The 21,683-nt window shown below is 44.5% G+C and overlaps 1 protein-coding gene across 2 annotated transcripts; it reads right to left on the bottom strand.

Annotated features, from left to right (window-relative positions):
* Window positions 1–1,294: 1,294 nt before the first annotated feature.
* Window positions 1,295–15,503, bottom strand: LOC122932799 (ATP synthase F(0) complex subunit C2, mitochondrial-like). 2 transcript variants are annotated; one of them, XM_044287419.1, is made up of 5 exons: window positions 15,424–15,503; window positions 14,646–14,724; window positions 8,848–8,925; window positions 4,571–4,731; window positions 1,295–1,534 (listed from the first exon to the last, which is right to left on the bottom strand). In XM_044287419.1, the coding sequence occupies exons 1-5, from the start codon at window positions 15,486–15,488 to the stop codon at window positions 1,420–1,422; spliced, it is 498 nt and encodes a 165-aa protein (XP_044143354.1). In that variant the 5' UTR covers window positions 15,489–15,503; the 3' UTR covers window positions 1,295–1,419. The 2 variants fall into 2 exon arrangements, with proteins under 2 accessions (XP_044143354.1, XP_044143355.1); XM_044287420.1 differs by lacking the exon at window positions 15,424–15,503 and adding an exon at window positions 15,391–15,409.
* Window positions 15,504–21,683: the final 6,180 nt, after the last annotated feature.

The following is a 21,683-nucleotide window of genomic DNA, read 5'->3' as shown; positions in this document are numbered from 1 at the left end:
AGGGTCTATTTTATACTTCCTGTCCCTACCTGGTTGGAGGCAGGTTATCTCTCATGGTATGCCGTCAATGAGGACGAAAGGAGGGGTGGAAAGAAAGGAGGATCATGTGTGATCACTCATTCAGCTAATGGGGAGAAATCCATGGGATTCAGTTGACAGCATAAAAAAAAAGCATACTAAAAAATAGAAAAACCATACAAAAAAATTATCAAATAAAACCATGGTGATCATGTGGTTAAAATAGAGAAAACATGCTATAAAGACTATGCAGATAAGTCAGCAAAAAGAGTACCAATCAACCACTAAATATACCATATATGGTGGCGCTGGAGTCTGCTGACAAACCGCAGTCTGAATGCTGGCATATGCTGAAAACATATACTATACAGGGCTGAGAGTCCACTTGGAGGTCTGTTTGAAAGAGTCCACTTGGAGGTCTGTTTGAAATGAGTATAGTATAGCAAGGGCCTCATGTATGTTTTTATGTATGCGTGTCAACTGAATCCCATGGATTTCTCCCCATTAGCTGAATGAGTGATCACACATGATCCTCCTTTCTCTTCCCCCTCCCCCCCCCCATTTAGGGGAGGAACCTAAACAGAAATGTCCTTTATAAACCCAGCTATGGAGATAAATCCCACAAGTCATGGATTAAGAAAGTTTTGTTTGAAACATGTTGACTTAACAAATGGATGTCACTGGATGTCGATTTGCTGCATGAATTTTACCACTGTAATAAAGGAACGCACAGCTTTACATTTCCTTGGTGCTGGATCTTTTCTATTAGGCAAGTTTCCCAAGGTCCTACCTTTTCCACGCACCAGGCGATCATTGTGACAGAATGCCTTAAGCAGGTGGGCTGGACTCTATCTACTATTTAAATCCATCCATGTGGGATACAGATTTTCCTATTCAAATGAAGAGGAGTAACACCGCTACAGAGAAGACATGCTGCAAGTCCTCCAGGTCTTCTTCAGTGTCATTATTTAGGGTGGCTGCACACTGTGCAGATTACGTGCAGTTTTTGCATTAGGATTTTTGTGGGAATTAAAAAAAAAAAAAAAAAAAAAAACACAGGATGATAATATACCAGCAAAGTGACTGAGATTTCACAAATCTCAAGTACGCTTTGTTTTTTTTCTTAGGTGCAGAAACTGACCTGTTGTAAGGATTTTAAAATCTGCAGCATGTCCAGATTTCAGCAGATTTTCTGCACACAACTCTGTACCCTAAGAGCTCACTTCAGATATCTTACCATCCTGTAGTCTAATAGAGAATACAGACCAAAAAGAAACATGTTCTTTAATTTATTAATATCCCAGCAATTACTGGCAGATCTTGTGGCAAGGGAACCACCCCTAAAAACAGAGCCACAGAGCACTAGTAGGACATACAGGAATCTGCAGGACAGGAGACCCTTCACATGGCAAACAGGATGAGGAAAGCAACCATGAGACAGAACAGTCCCATTGCTTCAGACAGGGCAAAGCCCAAGATGGCGTAGGAGAAGAGCTGCTGCTTAAGAGACGGGTTCCTGCAAGGCAAAGATAAAGACAAAGGATTACTGCAGATGTCACACAGTATGAGAACACGTCCTACTGTAAATGCATATCTCTGTATTCTGCACATTTCAGCTCATGTACCAGTCCCACTCCGCACAGAGTATTTCTAGCATGGGCAGAGCAGTGGTACTGGATATGGCACATATAAAGAGGACTCCTGACATGTCTAAGTAAATAATTGCATTCCACGCGAAATGTCCATTCTGGAGCCAACTATGTTGTGTCATCCACATTCCTATCAGCCATACCAGCGCCGGTGCTGCTGCACAACTCTCAGTGCAGTACCAAACATCAGCTCTCTCTGTCTGCTAGACTATTTACACTACCTGTATCATCTATGCCCTATAAGCTCCTGATGAATGGAGAAACACGTCAAGCACAGGGTGTGATTATTAGCCAGACTTACAGCATAGCGGTAGCAAGGGTTCCGTGAGATCATGGAATCTAATTCAGTACATGGGTCTTAGATGTTTTAGGGACGCTAGCTACCTAATACTGGGGTGACAGCACTGGGACTGGACACAATTAGAGTCCCAGCTTGATCACAGTTACCGCAGTAGCGGCAGTGAGGTTTTGTTACTGTGGATCAGCTCTGGCTCACTGGACATAGTACAAACAGCCAGCTGACTGTCCACCTAAACTGTGGGGGTTGGAGAATTTTCTGCTCTGCGTTCCATTTGCGGCACAAATGACCCATGCCCTTCATCCTTTGGGTCAGTACGATTACAACGATACCCCATATGTATAGTTTTTTAATGTCTAAATAGTGTAAACATTTTTTTACATCACCATATTCTGACCCTCATAACTTTTTTTATAGTTGTATCTACTTGGCTGTGTAGGGGCTAATTTTTTTGCAGGACAATCTGTAGTTTTTAATGGTACCATCATGGAGTGGGTGTGACTTATTTATCAACATTTTTTATTTTTTTTGGGCAAGATAAGCAATTAAAAATTGGCTTTTTTGACCCTTTTTTCCGTTACGCCATTCGCCGTATTGGAAAAATATTTTTATATTTTAATAGTACGGGCGTTTTCGGTTGCGGCAATACCCATGAGGTTTATATTTTTTGTTATTTACGTATTTATATTATTAAATTGCCCCCCTTTCTGTATTTTTTATATATTTAACATTTTTAATTTTGTGATATTTTGAAGCTCATATGAGCCTACAAAATCTATTTTTTTTATTTTGAACAATTATGTATTTTTAAACTGCGCTTATTATTGAGAATTGCTTATTTCTTATGTTGGCCTGCCATCTGGTGCCCAAAATAAGAATAGAACTTTGAATGTTCTCAGCCTCTTTAGCAAGGCTGAGCCCGTTCAAATCAATTACTGGCGTCCCCTGCGGCCAATGGAGACGCCGGTAACGCTCCCGGAAGTGCGAGCTTCCGTTTTTTTTTCATTTAGATTTTGTGATCTCACTTGATCACGGCATCTAAATCCTTTAATTACTGCGATCGGCATTATTGCCGGTCGCGGTAATTAGCAGCAGGCCTTGACGCTGGTAGCGAAGGGGTACAAAGCCTTTCAGAAGGTAAATTAAAATAAATTCTCACCTCCTTCAGGTGAATGTGTAGTCAACCTGAAGTCACACGAGACTTTGCTTAATTCCTATTGTATTCATAACTGCATTTCAAAAGGCAATTTAAAATGGCAATCCGAAGTGGGCTTTGGTACAAAGGTACCAGCCACTACCGAAGCCCACTTTGGATTGCTATTTTAAATAGTTTCTGTACGGAAACAGCATTAAAATCAAGGTATTTGAATGAATCAATTCGGATCTATGATCACTCAAGTCTAATTGTAACCTTAGAACTTTACACATAAATTGACAACTGGGTGTTACCAGTGGGGTTATGTCCCTGCACTGTCCAGTCAGTGCTGCCGATGTCAGATTGTGTAGGGACAGTACACACCCATTAGATAAGGGTAATGGTAACATCCGGTTGACAATTTATCCATAAAACTTCTAACAGGAATAGCAGAGGAATGACAACATAAAAGATGCTCTAGAATGGCTACTTAATGAGGAAAGCAAGTAGTTACTAAAACAGAAATGTCAGAAGTGACTGGTTCTGTTTAAAGGGGTTTTCCCCGAGACACATACGGATAAACTATTGTCTGGACCCCCACCGATCAGCAGTTTGAGAAGACACTGGTACTTACAGTGGCATCAGACTTCTCTCAGCTTTTCCTAGGCCAGTGATGACACATTCATCAGTCACGTGGCCTAGGCATAGCTCATAGAAGTGAATGGGGCTGAGCGCGTTACCAAGCACATCCGCTATACAATGTGCGGCACTGTGCTTGGTGAGCTGCGAAGGCAGCGGTGCTTACAGAAGCGCCAGTGTCTTCCGAAACAGCAGATTGGTGGGGGTCCCAGTTGTCAGACACCTACCAATCAGATGACGACCTATCCAGTTTCGGAAAACCCTCTTAAAGCTCACCTCAATTTCAGAGGTATCATGGGTAAAACAAAATTATTTGCTATTCCCAAAATTATTAAATTGGGTCTCTTACTATTAATGTGAGGCTGTGGATAAGGGATAAACTATCAGATCGGTGGGGGAATACCCCTTTAAGTACACAATAGAGCAGATTAGTATAAAAATACTGACAATGTCAGTATCGAACTGAACCGGGCATCAAAGTAACAACGCTGATGTGGTCGCACATGCTCAGTTCCATCTTTCATCTGCCACCGGCAGATGTGACAGGTACAGGGAGAAAGCTGCAGTAGAAAGGACCCTTCCCCCCCCAAGCTGCCAGCCTGCAATAAATCTGGTAGAGCAACTGGAAACATGGATGGAGAGATCTCTGGATCAATGTGAGGTACAGAGCAGAGGTGGTTATGATGTCTGATTTTAATTTTTTACATTAATCATGGAAAAAACCCTTTAAGGAGATACTTTTTTTTTTTTTACTTGACAGACACATTTAGCATGTGACTATAGTATTGTATCGATACCCTAAAATGAAATTAGCTAATAAAATGTCTTTACCTGGCATATCCAATAATAAGGCTGCCGAACACTGTACCAATACCAGCACCAGAACCGGCCACACCTACAGTGGCAGCTCCAGCACCAATGAATTTTGCAGCAGTATCAATATCCCGGCACACAGCACTGCTCTGAATTCCTCGAGCTGGAACCAGCGCCATCTGATGGAAACACAAGCGAGAAAAGAAGTTGGAACTACACAAAAACCAGAACACAAAAACACAGTTCTCAACATACATGTCCGTATGGGATAGAAAAACGCTGCAGATTTTGCTTCTAGATGAGCAAAGGAAATCCACAGTTCAATCTGAACAAACCTCGTCCATGTGCTGTGCAAACTTTCGGCAAAGAAATTCACCTGCGGTGTGTGTCAGTGTCTGCCAAAGAATCCATGTTACACATGTGGAGAGACAGCAGACTTTTCTCACTGTGGGTAGACCTATTCTTCAAGGCACTGTCCAGGATTTTGATACCGACAGCCTATCAGTATAGGATCGGCAGAGTTCAGACACTCACGCTGATCAGCTGTTACCCTGTAGCCTGGTGCACGGTGTAATGGATTGAGCTGATCAGTGACATCGCTGCAGTTAAGTGAATCTCCACCAAGCACGTACTGACGGCCTATCCAGACGAAAACCCCTTTAACCACCTCAGCTCCCCTAGCTTAAACCCCCTTAATGACCAGACCACTTTTTACAATTCTGCACTACACTACTTTCACGGTTTATTGCTTGGTCATACAACTTACCACACAAATGAATTTTACCTCCTTTTCTTCTCACTAAGGCTACTTTCACACTTGCGTTCGGAGCGGATCCGTCTGGTGTCTGCACAGACGGATCCGCTCCTATAATGCAAACGATGGGATCCGTTCAGAACGGATCCGTCTGCATTATATTTCCGAAAAAAATCTAAGTCTAAAAGTTAGTCAGACGGATCCGTCCTGACTTTGCATTGAAAGTCAATGGGGGACGGATCCGTTTGAAATTGCACCATATTGTGTCAATGTCAAACGGATTTGTCCCCATTGATTTACATTGTAAGTCTGGATGGATCTGTTTCGCCCAGCACGGCCAGGCAGACACCCGAACGCTGCAAGCGCTGCTGACATTTTTACTTTTTTTTAAAATATTAATATAATTAATATAATTTATTTATTATAAAATTTACCGAAATTTTTGCAAAAAAACTTCATTTTTCACTTTCGGTTGTAACATTTTTCAATAAAAAACTACATTTCTATATACATTTTTCTCTAAAGTTATTGTTCTACATGTCTTTGATTAAAAAAAAAAAAAATGCAATAAGTGTATATTTATTGGTTTGGGTAAAAGTTATAGCATTTACAAACTATGGTGCAAAAATGTGAATTTGCGCATTTTGAAGCAGCTCTGACTTTCTGAGCACCTGTCATGTTTCCTGAGGTTCTACAATGTCCAGACAGTGGAAAAACCCCACAAATGACCCCATTTCGGAAAGTAGACACCCTAAGGTATTCGCTGATGGGCATAGTGAGTTCATGGAAGTTTTTATTTTGTCACAGGTTAGCGGAAAATGATTTATTTATTTTATTTTTTTACAAAGTCTCATTCAACCAACTTGTGACAAAATAAAATTTTACATGAACTAATCATACCCCTCACGGAAGACCTTGGGGTGTCTTCTTTCCAAAATGGGGTATTTATACTGCTCTGGCATTTTAGGGGCCCTAAAGCGTGAGAAGTAGTTTGGAATCCAAATTCGTAAAAATGCCCTGTGAAATCCTGAAAGTACTCATTGAAAATTGGGCCCCTTTGTGCACCTTGGCTGCAAAAAAGTGTCACACATGTGGTTTCGCCGTACTCAGAAGAAGTAGGGCAATGTGTTTTTACATATACCCATGCTGGGTGAGAAATATCCTCTCTAAAAGTCAACTTTTCCCATTTTTTTTTATACAAAGCTGTCAGATATTTCTCACACAAAGTTTGGGTATATGTAAAAAAATACACCCCAAAACACATTGCCCTACTTCTCCTGAGTACGGCGATACCAAGTGACACTTTTTTGAAGCCTAGGTGCGCAAAGGGGCCCAAATTCCAAAGAGTATCTTTTAGGAGGGCATTTTTAGGCATTTGGATTCTCACGCTTTAGGGCCCCTAAAATGCCAGGGCAGTATAAATACCCAAGTGACCCCATTTTGGAAAGAAGACACCCCAAGGTATTCCGTGAATGGCATGGCGAGTTCCTAGAATATATATTTTTTTTCCTCCTTACAAAGTCTCATTCCACTAACTTGTGACAAAAAAAAAAAAATCACCATACCCCTCACAGAATACCTTGGGGTGTCTTCTTTCAAAAAATGGGGACCCATGGGGTATTTATATTGCCCTGGCATTTTAGGGGCCTTAAAGCATGAGAAGTCTGGAATATAAATGTCTAAAATTTTTACGCATTTGGATTCCGTGAGGGGTATGGTGAGTTCATGTGAGATTTTATTTTTTGTCACAAGTTAGTGGAATATGAGACTTTGTAAGAAAAAAAAAAAAAAAAAAACAATTTCCGCTAACTTGTGCAAAAAAAAAAAAGATATAATTCTTCTATGAACTCGCCATGCCCCTCAAAAGTGATCTTTTTATAGCGCTGCAGCGATTTTACGGTGTTTTTGCAGTGATCAGAAAAAAAAATATTCTGTTACTGCGGTGGGTCGGACTGAACGCAAGTGTGCGCACAAGATCAGGCCTGATCGGGCGAACACTGCGTCTTTTGTAGAGCCTAGAGAACATGTCCTATTCTTGTTTGCAATTGCGGACAAGAAAAGGCATTTTCTATATAGTTCTGGCAATGTGTGGATCCGCAAAATGCAGAAAGCACATTGCCGGTGTCCGTGTTTTGTGGATCCGCAAAACACATACGGACGTCTGAATGGAGCCTTACAGGGGGGTGATCAATCACAGGGGGGTGATCAGGGAGTCTATATGGGGTGATCAGGGGTTAATAAGTGACCGGGGGGGTGTAGTGTAGTGGAGTTTGGTGCTACTTTACAGAGCTGCCTGTGTCCTCTGGTGGTTGATCCAAGCAAAAGGGACCACCAGAGGACCAGGTAGCAGGTATATCAGACGCTGTTAACAAAACAGCGTCTGATATACCTCTCAAGGGTTTAAAAAAAATAATAATCGCATCTACAGCCTGCCAGCAAATGATAGCTGCTGGCAGGCTGTAGATGCACTTGTTTACCTGCCGTTCCTGTGAACGCGCGGACAAGAATAGGACATGTTATATTTTTTTAGTGGGGCCACGGAACGATGCCATGGATGCGGACATCACACGGAGTGCTGTCCGCATCTTTTGTGGCCCCATTGAAGTGAATGGTTTCGCATTTAAGCCGCCGTTTTGCGGACCGAAACAACGTCCATGTGCATGAGGCCTAATCCAGCATCCGGCCTGGTTTTCAGTCAATACGCCTGTCAAATTTTCTCTTTTCTGACACCCCGCCAATCAGCTGTTTTAGGGTAGCTCCCGACACTCCACGGCTCTGTCCATTGTGTAGCGGACAAAGATGGTGACTGCAGGGCTGCTCCCATTCACATCACTGGGAGCAGGGCTGCATTAACCAGCTTCATCCACTACATAAAGATGGAACTTTGTAGCTCTGACACTACTGCAAAACAGCGGGATGTCAGACCTCCAATGGTCAGATATTGAGGTATTGAGGGGCTAAGTCCTGAAAACCCCTTTAAAAGTTACAGTAGCGATTCAAAGATGGTGGCATCCTTGTTTCACCATTGTTTCTGTTGACTCCAAGAAATCATTCATAGCTTGGACTAACTAAAAAAAAAAAAAAAAAAAAAAAAATAATTTCTGCATTAGGATATGTTCACATGGGCAAAATGCACTGTAGAGATTCAGCAGCGGAAAACAGGAAAACACCAACATTAACAGCTTCCCATTGACTTCAGTGTTAAAAAAACTCATACACATCGTCACTTTTTTCTGCAGTGGATTTTAAAAACCAAGGGAAGAGGCATGTTACTTCTTTTAAGCAGATTTGATGGTGATTTCCATAGAAGTCAATGGGAATGAAGTAAAATACGTTGATCAGCCAGAGGTGTACGTGGACTGTATTTGCCACCGCAAAAAAATAAAAAGAAAGAATTTTTTTTAAAAAAAGGACCCGTTTTCAGCTGTTAATCACATAACTGATCTGCCACTGATTTCTGCTGTGGATTTTGCCGTGTGACTGTGATAGAATAGCAGTCTGTATAAAGCACATGTCCACAGAGGAGCAGCATTCCCCATACCTGCTCTGTCTTGACTGCAGGTTGGCTCAGCAGGGAGGCGGAGAGGGGTCTGGCGAGCAGGCATGCTCCGCTCCTCACCTGTGTATGGAAAGAAACAAAACAAATATATTAAGAGCCACAATCGCATACAAACAAAACAAGGGTGCAGCACAATGTGGCTATACCACAGGCCAGCCGCAGCTATAACTGCTCCCAACAGTAACCTGTGCCTCCAGTGGCAGCGCTGACGCTGCAGTCATCTACTCGTATAAATCTTCAAATCACTGCTCACCGTCACACAGACTAGCGAGCGTGGACCGCCCTTGTAAGCTCTTGATGCCCCCATACAGGTTAGTGTAATGTCAGATGAACATGTCGAGAATTGCTTGTTCAGCCGATAGATGGTGTCGGGAGCTCCTCGCACACATCAGACTATCGGGGGAGGGAAGGATCGGGTGAAGCTAATATTTTGTGTGTTTAGGTGTCTGGCAGCGGCTTTCTCCTCTCTCCCATTAAATAAACACTTGGCTGAACCGAAAACGTATGTGTATGAGGGACATGGGAGAGTCAGTTACTGAAGTGTATGACCACCTTTAGGCTGGCCATAAATATTACATATCCTAGTAAGGTAGGACAATGATCCAGTGGTTCTATGGACCACCAGACTGTTCCTCTGTGAAAGAAAGACGGATTATTGGATTTGAATAGGTCCGATTCCTTGTTCCCACAGGAGAAGGATCGAAGCCAGATGTATCTGGCTGGAAACTATTCCCTTTTCCACAGTGAACTAAACATCGGTCATCAGCCATAGACCTGTATGTGGAGCCATTTCTCTTGACACCATCATTGAGCAAAGAACCATCTCATTTGGCCCTAGTCTACAGCCTCCTGAATATTCTGGTTTATATCTATTATCAGTGGACATCTGGGAGCTTGAAAGGATATTGAGGACAAGGACATCTTTAGAAGAAGCCAATCGGAAACTGAGAAAACCGCCTTACAGAAATAATTATGGGATCTTAGTAGAGCACTAGATTTACACAGCTCTAGTCGTATGATCATTTATATCTTCACTTCAGAAGTGGATGCATTACTTAGTATGGATTATCGACTTAGGCCATTTGTGGTTCTGTAGTGAAGTAACAGGGTATAGATACCTACAACCATACAGGCAGCTGCTCTTCAGTACGCTAGGATGGCCGCCACACAATGGACGGAGGAGTCCACTTCCAGTTCCACACTCCGTTTAGTTTGTTTACTGCTGAAAACAGCTGAGCAGTTGGGGTGCCAGACATTGGTGACTAACCGGCACTCCAGCTGTGGCGAAACTACAACTCCCAGCATGCTCTATTCATTTCTATGGAGTTCTGAGAACAGCCAAGCAACTGTACATCTTGGGAGTCAGTTTTACCACAGCTGGAGGTTAGCCATCCTAGCTGGAATACCCCGTTAAAGGGTTTGTCCGGTTTCCGATATTGATGACATTCTCCAATTCCTGGTGTCCCCCCCCCCCCCCGCTGATCAGCCGTTTTAAGAGGATGTTACAGACCCCCACTGATCTAATATTGATGACCTATCCTGAGAAAAGGTCACCAATATTGGAAACTGGACAACCCCTTTAAGCTCAACCCAAGTCATAAGACCGTTTTCTGCAATGATCATTAGAGAGATACGCGATTATATATTTGTTCACCAATTTATAAATAGGGAATATATGCATTAATTCTATATAACAAGGACGCACTCAATTTTATTTCTACATTTGTAATTTTTTTTTATTAAAAGGAGGATCAATATACAATACTTTTGATATTATATACAATCAGTGGTTGAAATGGACCTACCTATATAACTAATAAAAATCATGATTCTATAATGTGTATATGCATTGTTGGGATTAATTTAGATAGATAGGAGGATATATTAAAATGATCGCGTGTTGATTTTATATTTAGCATTATTATTTGTATTTTATTGACTTTTGATATATACCTTAAAAAGTAAAATGATTAATATAATATAGACTATTTTTTCAGGCTGTACTGGATGTCAGAGTGCCTGTCAAAAAAACTTTGACACATTAGAAATTTGACATGTATCTTTAGTAGAGGAAAACCAATGGACATGAGTGACAATGGGGCTAAGGCTACTTTCACACTAGCGTTCGGCTGTCCGCTCGTGAGCTCCGTTTGAAGGGGCTCACGAGCGGACCCGAACGCTTCCGTCCAGCCCTGATGCAGTCTGAATGGATGCGGATCCGCTCAGACTGCATCAGTCTGGCGGCGTTCAGCCTCCGCTCTGCTCGCCTCCGCACGGACAGGCGGACAGCTGAACGCTGCTTGCAGCGTTCGGGTGTCCGCCTGGCCGTGCGGAGGCGTGCGGATCCGTCCAGACTTACAATGTAAGTCAATGGGGACGGATCCGTTTGAAGATGCCACAATATGGCTCAATCTTCAAGCGGATCCGTCCCCCATTGACTTTACATTGAAAGTCTGGACGGATCCGTCCGAGGCTATTTTCACACTTAGCTTTTATATGCCAAAATAATGCAGACGGATCCGTACTGAACGGAGCCTCCGTCTGCATTATTATGATCGGATCCGTTCAGAACGGATCCGATCGAACGCTAGTGTGAAAGTAGCCTAATCCATGGCTTTTCTGTGAAGGTTCCACAAGAAGGTGCCACAGACCAATCTGCATTGATCTTTTCAACTGTACAGGTCCTTCTCAAAAAATTTGCATATTGTGATAAAGTTCATTATTTTCTGTAATGTACTGATAAACATTAGACTTTTATATATTTTAGATTCATTGCACACCAACTGAAGTAGTTCAAGCCTTTTTTTTATTTTAATATTGATGATTTTGGCATACAGCTCATGAAAACCCAAATTTCCTATCTCAAAAAATTAGCATATTTCATCCGACCAATAAAAGAAAAGTGTTTTTAATACAGAAAAAGTCAACCTTCAAATAATGATGTTCAGTTATGCACTCAATACTTGGTCGGGAATCCTTTTGCAGAAATGACTGCTTCAATGCGGCGTGGCATGGAGGCAATCAGCCTGTGGCACTGCTGAGGTGTTATGGAGGCCCAGGATGCTTCGATAGCGGCCTTAAGCTCATCCAGAGTGTTGGGTCTTGCGTCTCTCGACTTTCTCTTCCCAATATCCCACAGATTCTCTATGGGGTTTAGGTCAGGAGAGTTGGCAGGCCAATTGAGCACAGTAATACCATGGTCAGTAACCATTTACCAGTGGTTTTGGCACTGTGAGCAGGTGCCAGGTCGAGCTGAAAAATGAAATCTTCATCTCCATAAAGCTTTTCAGCAGGTGGAAGCATGAAGTGCTCCAAAATCTCCTGATAGCGGCTGCATTGACCCTGCCCTTGATAAAACACAGTGGACCAACACCAGCAGCTGACATGGCACCCCAGACCATCACTGACTGTGGGTACTTGACACTGGACTTCAGACATTTTGGCATTTCCCTCTCCCCAGTCTTCCTCCAGACTCTGGCACCTTGATTTCCGAATGACATGCAAAATTTGCTTTCATCCGAAAAAAGTACTTTGGACCACTGAGCAACAGTCCGGTGCTGCTTCTCTGTAGCCCAGGTCAGGCGCTTCTGCCGCTGTTTCTGGTTCAAAAGTGGCTTGACCTGGGGAATGCGGCACCTGTAGCCCATTTCCTGCACATGCCTGTACACGGTGGCTCTGGATGTTTCTACTCCAGACTCAGTCCACTGCTTCCGCAGGTCCCCCAAGGACTGGAATCGGTCCTTCTCCACAATCTTCCTCAGGGTCCGGTCACCTCTTCTCGTTGTGCAGCGTTTTCTGCCAGACTTTTTCCTTCCCACAGACTTCCCACTGAGGTGCCTTGATACAGCACTCTGGGAACAGCCTATTTGTTCAGAAATTTCTTTCTGTGTCTTACCCTCTTGCTTGAGGGTGTCAATGATGGCCTTCTGGACAGCAGTCAGGTCGGCAGTCTTACCCATGATTGCGGTTTTGAGTAATGAACCAGGCTGGGAGTTTTTAAAAGCCTCAGGAATCTTTTGCAGGTGTTTAGAGTTAATTCGTTGAATCAGATGATTAGGTTAATCGCTCGTTTAGAGAACCTTTTCATGATATGCTAATTTTTTGAGATAGGAATTTTGGGTTTTCATGAGCTGTATGCCAAAATCATCAATATTAAAACAATAAAAGGCTTGAACTACTTCAGTTGGTGTGTAATCAGGGCCGGTTCTAGGTGAAATGGGGCCCTAGGGCGGAAAACAATAAGGGCCCCCCCCCCACATGGCACACAATAGAATTATATATATATATAGTAGTAGTTGTGGCCGGTGCTAGGGGCCCCTAAGGAGTCGGGGGCCCGGGGGCAATTGCCCCACTTGACTCTATGGTAGCACCGGCCCTGTGTGTAATGAATCTAAAATATATGAAAGGCTAATGTTTATCAGTACATTACAGAAAATAATGAACTTTATCACAATATGCTAATTTTTTGAGAAGGACCTGTATATATGGAGTGTTGGAATCCCCTTTCAAGTGCCCAGGAGGCAGATGGAGCACGGATCTGTTGTGGATATCTGTGCAGACATCTGTGGCATGTTCTCGATGTGTGCACCTAGGCTCAGAGCTAATAACTAGGGATAAACAAACTGTTTCTAAGGCCCCTTTCACACACACTGAATCCTGACCCATTCATTTCAATGGGGCTGTGCAGATGAGCGTTGTTTTTCACGTATCACTTGTGCATTGCGGGAAAATCGCAGCATGTTCTATATTCTGCCTTTTTCACGCAACACAGGCCCTATAGAAAGGAATGGGTCTGCGTGAAAATCTCAAGCATCCGCAAGCAAGTGTGGATGTTGTGCGATTTCCACACATTGTTGCTAGGAGATGATCGGGATGAGCAACCCCGGACCCCATTAAAGTAAATTCACTGTATTTTATCTTATAAAATGGTTATAAGGGAAAATAATAGCATTCTTAATACAGAATGCTTACTAAAATGATGCTTGAGGGGTTAAAAAATATCAAATAAAATGTACTCGCCTCATCCACTTGTTCACACAGCTGGCAGAGTCTTCTTTCAGGACCTGCCAAAGGACCTTTGATGACGTAATCGCGCTCACCACGTGGTGACGTCAGCGCAGGTCCTGCTGAATGAAGACCGAAGGATCTACATTCAGCAGGACCTGCGCTGACGTCACCACATTTACCACGTGGTGAGCGCGATTACGTCATCAAAGGTCCTTTGGCAGGTCCCGAAAGAAGACAATGTCGGCTGAGTGAACAAGAGGATGAGTAAATTTTTATATTTATTTTGTAACTCCTCAATTGACATTTTAGTAAGTATTCTGTATTAAGAATGCTATTATTTTCCCTTTTAACCATGTTATAAGCTAAAATAATAAAATCTACAGCACACCGAACCCAAACTTCAGTGAAGAAGTCCGGGTTCGGGTCTGGGTACCACATTCATTTTTTTTATCCCGCGCGTGCAAAACGCACTGCACCCGTGCGATTAAAAATGAATAACACAATGTAATCGCAGTAAAAAATGACTGAAATTGCGTGCACACTCATGCCGGTTTCCCGCAATGCACGCGTGACGCATCCGGAGCAAATCCAGGACACCCGTGTTAAAGAGGCCTAAGTATTCCGCTACCATGGACTAAAAAAGTTATGGTCCGTGGTAACGATATTCTTAGATAACCCGAATCTTGGACGCCGAACTTAAAACACAAAGTTTGCTCAACACTACTAATAACTAAATTGCTAACTGAAGAGCTGCGTCAGTATAAAGCACTCACCATGGATGGGTTGGACATCAGCCTGACACAAGCGTACATTTTTCTAGTAAAGTGGACGGACTGAGTGCAAGAAGAACTGCTGCAAAAGAAAGAAACACGTTAAATGCATCAAGCGTCTCTCCGCACTCGCCGTCCATTCATTCCAACACTGACTCGGGGTGGCTACATGGATTGCAAAAAATGACCACTTAGAGCCCATCCTCATCGCCAGTATCACTGAATAGAGCATCTGCCAGTCACGATGAGACAATGGACGGATGTCGGATTTGCTGCAGGCAGCAGATGACAGCTCTGGTGAGCACTGAGGATCAGGACCATGCATGCAGCATACGTATCGGCAGGTGCACAGAAATGACATATCCCTTTAAGAAGAGATCCCCATTCCTATAGCTGACAGTCATAGGCTGCCCCTCTAGGCACAGGGAATGGGCGCCTCCCTGCAGCACTGATTGCCTATATAGCAGTATATCCACTTCAGCCGAGGCGGTGCCTTATATCACCGTGCACAGGGCTAAACTCGCACCACACACCCACCCTTCTACTCTGCATTACACCGCGGTAACCCCAAATGTCCACCCTGCAGACTGACCACTGCACTGACAGGGACATGCACAAGGTCACAGAAACCGCAGAGGCAGCCGGGACCGTAACACCAGGCAACCCGCTACAAACACCCGTTTACTACAACTATGCGAACCCGTTACGTTAGCTGACAGCACCCCCAACCGAATCCAGAGCGGCAGACCTGCAAGCAGGCTGCAGCAGCGCGGGGCCTCACCTTGGCGGGGAGAGAAGGAAGGAGCGCAGGCGCAATGACAGCCTTTGACAGAAGGTGATGCGCATGCCCGTTCTTCTAGAGCGGCTGTTAAAAAAAGGAAAAAGAGCCCAGAAACCGAGAGCTGAGACAAATCTCTACAGCGACATCTAGTGGATGGGGGATTAGCGTGCACGGGAAAAGACGTCAGTGACGTCAGCGCGTACCCGCACTTTTCACCACCACCCATTTCATGACCACGTGACGTGACCTAAACCTCTTAAACGCCCATACATTCTAAGCTTTACCCACCTCCTATATTCTTCTGAGTCTGACTTTCAAAGATTGTATGCCTGGTGTGACAGATGAAGGTTATTCAGAGCTGGTTGTGCGGATGTCATTGCCTATATGTAATCATACACACATATACGTATAAAACCATAGTAACACATAGGTTAGGTTTTCAGATAGCAAGATAAATATTAACATTTCTCCTTTAATACAAATGTATTTTAAAGGGGTTTTCCAAGAGTATAAAATGTCCCCTCATGTGCTGGGCTGCCCACATAGAATATATTAGCCAGCCAAGTGTCTCAAAAAGATGGGTGACAACTCTAGAGATGTTACCAAGGGGAGCTGCTGACAGGCAGGGGTAGTTCGGGAATTTAAAGTGGCCCAGGGAAAATAATAAAAGTGGCCCCATGTTGTAGGTGGCAGTGATGGTCAGTTCGCAGTGTTCGCCAATGAACACATGCGGGCTGCCATCTTGACTCACCCGTCCGGCGATGCACAGGTAAGCCCTTACCTGTGTCGGGAGCCGGTCTGAAATCGAATGCGGTCACCGGGAGCAGGCAGTTCCGAGAACAGCCCGATAAAGGCCCCCGGCGGCTGTTCTCCGAACTGCCTGCTCCCGGTGACCGCATTTGATTTCAGACCGGCTCCCGACACAGGTAAGGGCTTACCTGTGCATCGCCGGACGGGTGAGTCAAGATGGCAGCCCGCATGTGTTCATTGGCGAACACTGCAAACTGACCATCACTGGTAGGTGGGTCCAAACTGACAGAAGACAGGCCAAAACAAGTAGGCGGGACAACCAATGTAGGCGGGGCCTAAAATACTAGGGACCGACCAATTATCGGATTTACCGATATTATCAGCCGATATTCATGATTTTCAAAGTTATCGGTATCTGCATCTAACCTTGCCGATAATGCGGCCAACGCTGCTCGCTTATGAGAAAACTTGTTGCGCGCCGCCATGTTTAGTGGCCAGAGTCAGTAGAGAGGGAGGGAATACCTCCCTCCTATGACGCGGCCGCCGCAGAGCCCATTAAAATGAGCGGGCTCTGAAGCTGCCCGCACCCCTGCCACCAATGAATGTCTAATATATGGCTAACATTGAAGTAGGAGGAGGGACAGGGGAGGATTTACCGCTGCGCCATCTCAGCTAGTGTGCTCGGCGAACGGCAGCCTCCTCCCCAGAGTCAAGCAGCCAGCATAGCAGGTGCCTGGCCTGTGCCTGCAATGGTAATTTTAATACAAATTCAGGAGGCAGTTGCCGGCTGTACCCGCCTCCTGTATCTGTATTAAAGGTTAATTATCATTGGTGGTACAGTGCGCCCCTGCCCTTACCCAGTATTAAAGTTATTGATGGCAGTGGCCACAGGGTCTCCCCCCCAACCTAAGTAATTTCATTGGTGGCAGTGGCAGTTCTGATCAGAGCCCCAGCAGTGTAATCCTGGGGCTCCGATTGGTTACCATGGCAGCCAGGACGTTACTGAAGCCCTGGCTGCCATGGTAATCTCCCTGCTGCTGTGTGTACTATGCACAGGGCAGCAGGGACAGTGTAAGATCCTATTCACCCTAAGGGTACATTCACACTTGCGTTTTTCTTTTCCAGCATAGAGTTCCGTCCTAGGGGCTCTATACTGGAAAATAACTGATCACTTTTATCCCCATGCATTCTGTAATCCGTTCAGGATGCATCAGGATGTCTTCAGTTTAGTCTTTTTGACTGATCAGGACAGAGATAAAACCGCAACATGCTACGGTTTTATCTCCGGCCAAAAAAACTGAACACTTGCCTGAATGCCGGATCCAGCATTTTTTTCCATAGGATTGTATTAGTGCCGGATCCGGCATTCAAAACACCACAATGCCGGATCCGTCCTTCCTGTGCAGACCGAAAAAAATCTGTTTTTCCGGATGACAGTGGAAAGACGGATCCGGCATTTCAATGCACTTGTAAGGCGGATCAGGATCCTGATCAGTCTTACAAATGCCATCAGTTGGCATACATTTTGACAGATCCAGCAAGCAGTTCCGGCAACGGAACTGCTTGCCAGATCACTCTGCCGTAAGTGTGAAAGTAGCCTAAGACTAGGTCTACATAATTCATACAAGACGAATGGACGGCACTGCGCTTTCTTTAAGGTCCGGGTGCGCAGTCAATAGGTCGGATCCCCCAAGATATATATTTAGAAAGACCAGCACTCCGTTTTTTCTTTGCTGAAAAGAAACTTCTTTATTATTATTATTAATAAAGAAGTTTATTTTCAGCAAAGAAAAAACGGAGTGCTGGTCTTTCTAAATATAGGTCTACATGATGACATTTGTCACATGACATTTTGTCGCACCAATGTCGTGCGACAATTTTTATAATGATAGTCTATGGTGTCGCACTGCGACATGCAACATGCTGCGACTGCGACGCGACAGTCGCAAAAAATCCATTTGAGATGGATTTTTCTGCAACTGTTGCATCGCAGCATGTCGCAGTGCGACACCATAGACTATCATTATAAAAATTGACGCGCGACATTGGTGCGACAAATGTTGCAGTGCAGTTGTGTCATTGTGTAGACCTAGCCTTATAGAGCTCTATTAGGATGAATAGGGAATATCGGTATGTTATCGGGTATCGGCCTGAAAGTTCACAGGTTATCGGTATGGGCTTTAAAAAATCTATATTGATCGATCCCTATAAAATACCATAGTGCAGCACAGAATACTGCCCCAGCATAACCAAATACCACAGGACAGGACCCTGCCCCAGCCACAGTATTCAACTGTATCACTGTGATGAGGATAGTAATACAGTTGAGTTCAGAAGGGACCTGCGGCCGTTGAGCATCAGATCATTATGTACCTAGCCTGCAGCCATCAAGAGGGCATGAAATTTCCCTGTAGGGTCTATGGCTATGGCTATGGGGTTTTTTTTTTTTACTTTTTTTTTTTTAAATAAAACTTTATTTCTTTTTTAACCAATTATAGGTTCTACAACGGGACTCTGACATGTGATCCTTTAATCGCTTATATAACACACTGTACTGATTATGTACTACAGTGTATTATACTGTCAGTACAATAGACAAGCAAGGCCTAATAGGCCATATACACATGGCAGACCTGGGGCCTTCATTGGACCCCCCCCAGCTGCCGAGTACAGACATCAGCACCCCATAATCTCATCTGGTCAGTGGCAATACCTGACGGAGGGAGCCTCCTCCCTCTGAAACTACTTAGGTACTGCACTCACTGTCGATCGTGACATCTAAGGGATTACATGACCAGGCATTTGCAGATGCAGGCTGTTAGATCAGGAGCCCAGCTATCGTGCGAGAGCTAAGCCCCTGCTCTTCACTTCATGGGAGACCTAGCTATTATTCTAGGCAGCCATAAATAGGCAGTGGCCTAGAATAAGGCCCGTTAATGACCGCCGTAAAAAGGCGTATTGGGTAAATGTATGTCATTAGCAGGAGCTAAATTCCACATTCTATTATATATGGTGGGTTTCCCTATTGACTTTAATGAAAAGCTGCACCAAAAAAATGAATAAAAACTAAAAAGAATGCCAATTTTGTGGAACAATTCTGCTCCATGAGAACGGTGAGAGCCACATGTGCAGCCACCTCTCAATTAACAGTGTGCCATTAATGTCAGAGATGGGAAAACCCCTTTAAATCACATCAATCCTGTTTTAGTTTTCCATACCATGAGTGGTCATAGGCATGCGCACGGGGTGTTCCAGGTGTGCCTGGGCACACCCTAATCAGGCCCGGCGGCTGTGAAACTTTTTTTTATTTTTTATAAATCACTTTCTTTGAGCTGCTGGCCACCCGCCCCCGTTCCATTGACTACAGTGGATCCCGTCCTCGTCCGCCATCTTTACACAGACCAGGAGGAGCAAAGCTAGCGGGAGTCATGGGCCGCATCCAGTCTCCGCCTTCAGCCCCTGGGGTGAGTGACGCTACAGACAGGGCCAGCAGCATGGGCGCCCGGCAAACTTTCTAGTTGTGGAGTGAGAGGGAGCCCGGAGCAGGTGTGTCCCCAGCAGGTAAGTGAGCGCCGTGCACCCCTCTGACTGCAATGAGTGGGAGCGGAGTGAGTGCTGAAGTTGGGGTTCACCTTGCAGCCAGGCTGTTCTTATACTGGAGGGTAGTCATGTGGAGATGGTGACTTGGTTTGCTGAAGTGGGTGACCCCAACCCTCTGATAAAGTGGCAGTGATAAAGGGGCTTTCTGGGGATCTGCACCCCCTGATAGAGAGGCTTTGTGGAGACCACTACCCCCCTGATTGGGGGGCTTTGTGGGGACCTGCACCCCATGATAGAGGGGCATTGTGGGGACCTGCACCCCATGATAGAGGGGCATTGTGGGGACCTGCACCCCATGATAGAGGGGCATTGTGGGGACCTGCACCCCATGATAGAGGGGCATTGTGGGGACCTGCACCCCATGATAGAGGGGCATTGTGGGGACCTGCACCCCATGATAGAGGGGCATTGTGAGCACATATATATATATATATATACACACATGCGTGTGTGTGTTAGTGCTTTAGGGTGCACACCCTAATGCAATAGGCTGCGCACACCTATGTGAGTGGTGTTATTCATTGGAGGCTTTAGATACATTTTTCAGGTCTCATGTCCCTCTGTCAGCAGCCATGTTTGGAACCAGATTGCTGTACAGTCTGTGGAGAAGACTGGGCAAACAAGTAGATGGTGCTTTAAAAAGGAGCACATTCCTGAGGATAGGTCATCAATATCAGAATCTCAGACATTGATCACCCACCAACAGAATTGCTTAGCATCACCATGTTAATAGTAGTTGCCATCCACCAATAGAATTTTTCATCATAAGGGTCCATTCACACGTCCGCAACTGTGTTGCAGTCTGCAAATTGTGTGTCCGCAAAACACGGGCATAGGCAATGTGCTATTCTCATTTTGCGGACCGCACATGTCCGTCACTATGATAGAAATGCCTTTTCTTGTCCGTGGCTGTGGACAAGAATAGGACATGTTCTATTTTTTTCCGGGGCAGCGGAACCAAAGTGCGGATGCAGACAGCACACAGTGTGCTGTCCGCATCTTTTGCGGACCCATTTTGCAGATGTGTAAATGGACCCTTACCATGTTAGTAGCAGTAGCCATCCACCAATAGAATTGCTCGGTATTACTGTGTTACTAGTAGTAGCCATCCACCAATAGAATTGCTCGGTATTACTGTGTTATTAGTAGTAGCCATCCACCAATAGAATTGCTTGGTATTACTGTGTTATTAGTAGTAGCCATCCACCAATAGAATTGCTCGGTATTACTGTGTTACTAGTAGTTGCCATCCACCAATAGAATTGCTTGATTTCAGTTTGAAAAGGTCAGTTGCTTCCAGTCAGTTGAACCTCAGCGACCAGTGAAGATGGACGTCGCCCGGCTCTGCCCCGTTCAGCAGGATCATCGTGTCATATCGTGGTCATTTTGGTTCTCAGATAAGTTCCTTTTATCTATGTAGAATGATTGTCTATAATAATACATTTCAGATATTAATAGAAGGAGAAGTAAGCATTCCCAGGATGCAATAGGACCTTTCCCCAGTGATAACTAGGATATTTGATCAGTGGTGTAATAACGCATTATCCTCCACTTCTTCCACTGAGAGTCAGAGTCCTGACAACTGCTGGTGTGGATGAAGTTATCCCCTGAGTGTGTCAGGCTGTATTCACACTTGCAAACCAGAAACTGCAATCCCTCGTATTATGACGGATATCACCAGGACCTATCATTGACTTACAGTAAGGTAGGTAGGTCAGGTTCTGCCGAGGTGTCCGTTGTTTTGATAGGAGTAATCACTCTGTATGTAGAGTTAATTTTCCTATCAAATATGACAGAATATGTTATGGGGGTTCTGACTTGAGTCAGGTGTGCACACCGCCTTACACAGGATCATACTGGAGGCACACGTCTTGTGTATGTGAGATTGGTGTATAGATATAGCGGTGATG

This window comes from Bufo gargarizans, chromosome 3 (genome assembly GCF_014858855.1).
Source record: "Bufo gargarizans isolate SCDJY-AF-19 chromosome 3, ASM1485885v1, whole genome shotgun sequence".
In the NCBI taxonomy this organism is placed as follows: domain Eukaryota; kingdom Metazoa; phylum Chordata; class Amphibia; order Anura; family Bufonidae; genus Bufo; species Bufo gargarizans.
The sequence above is the reverse complement of the archived record's forward strand: the minus strand, read 5'-3'. Positions and strand labels throughout refer to the sequence as shown.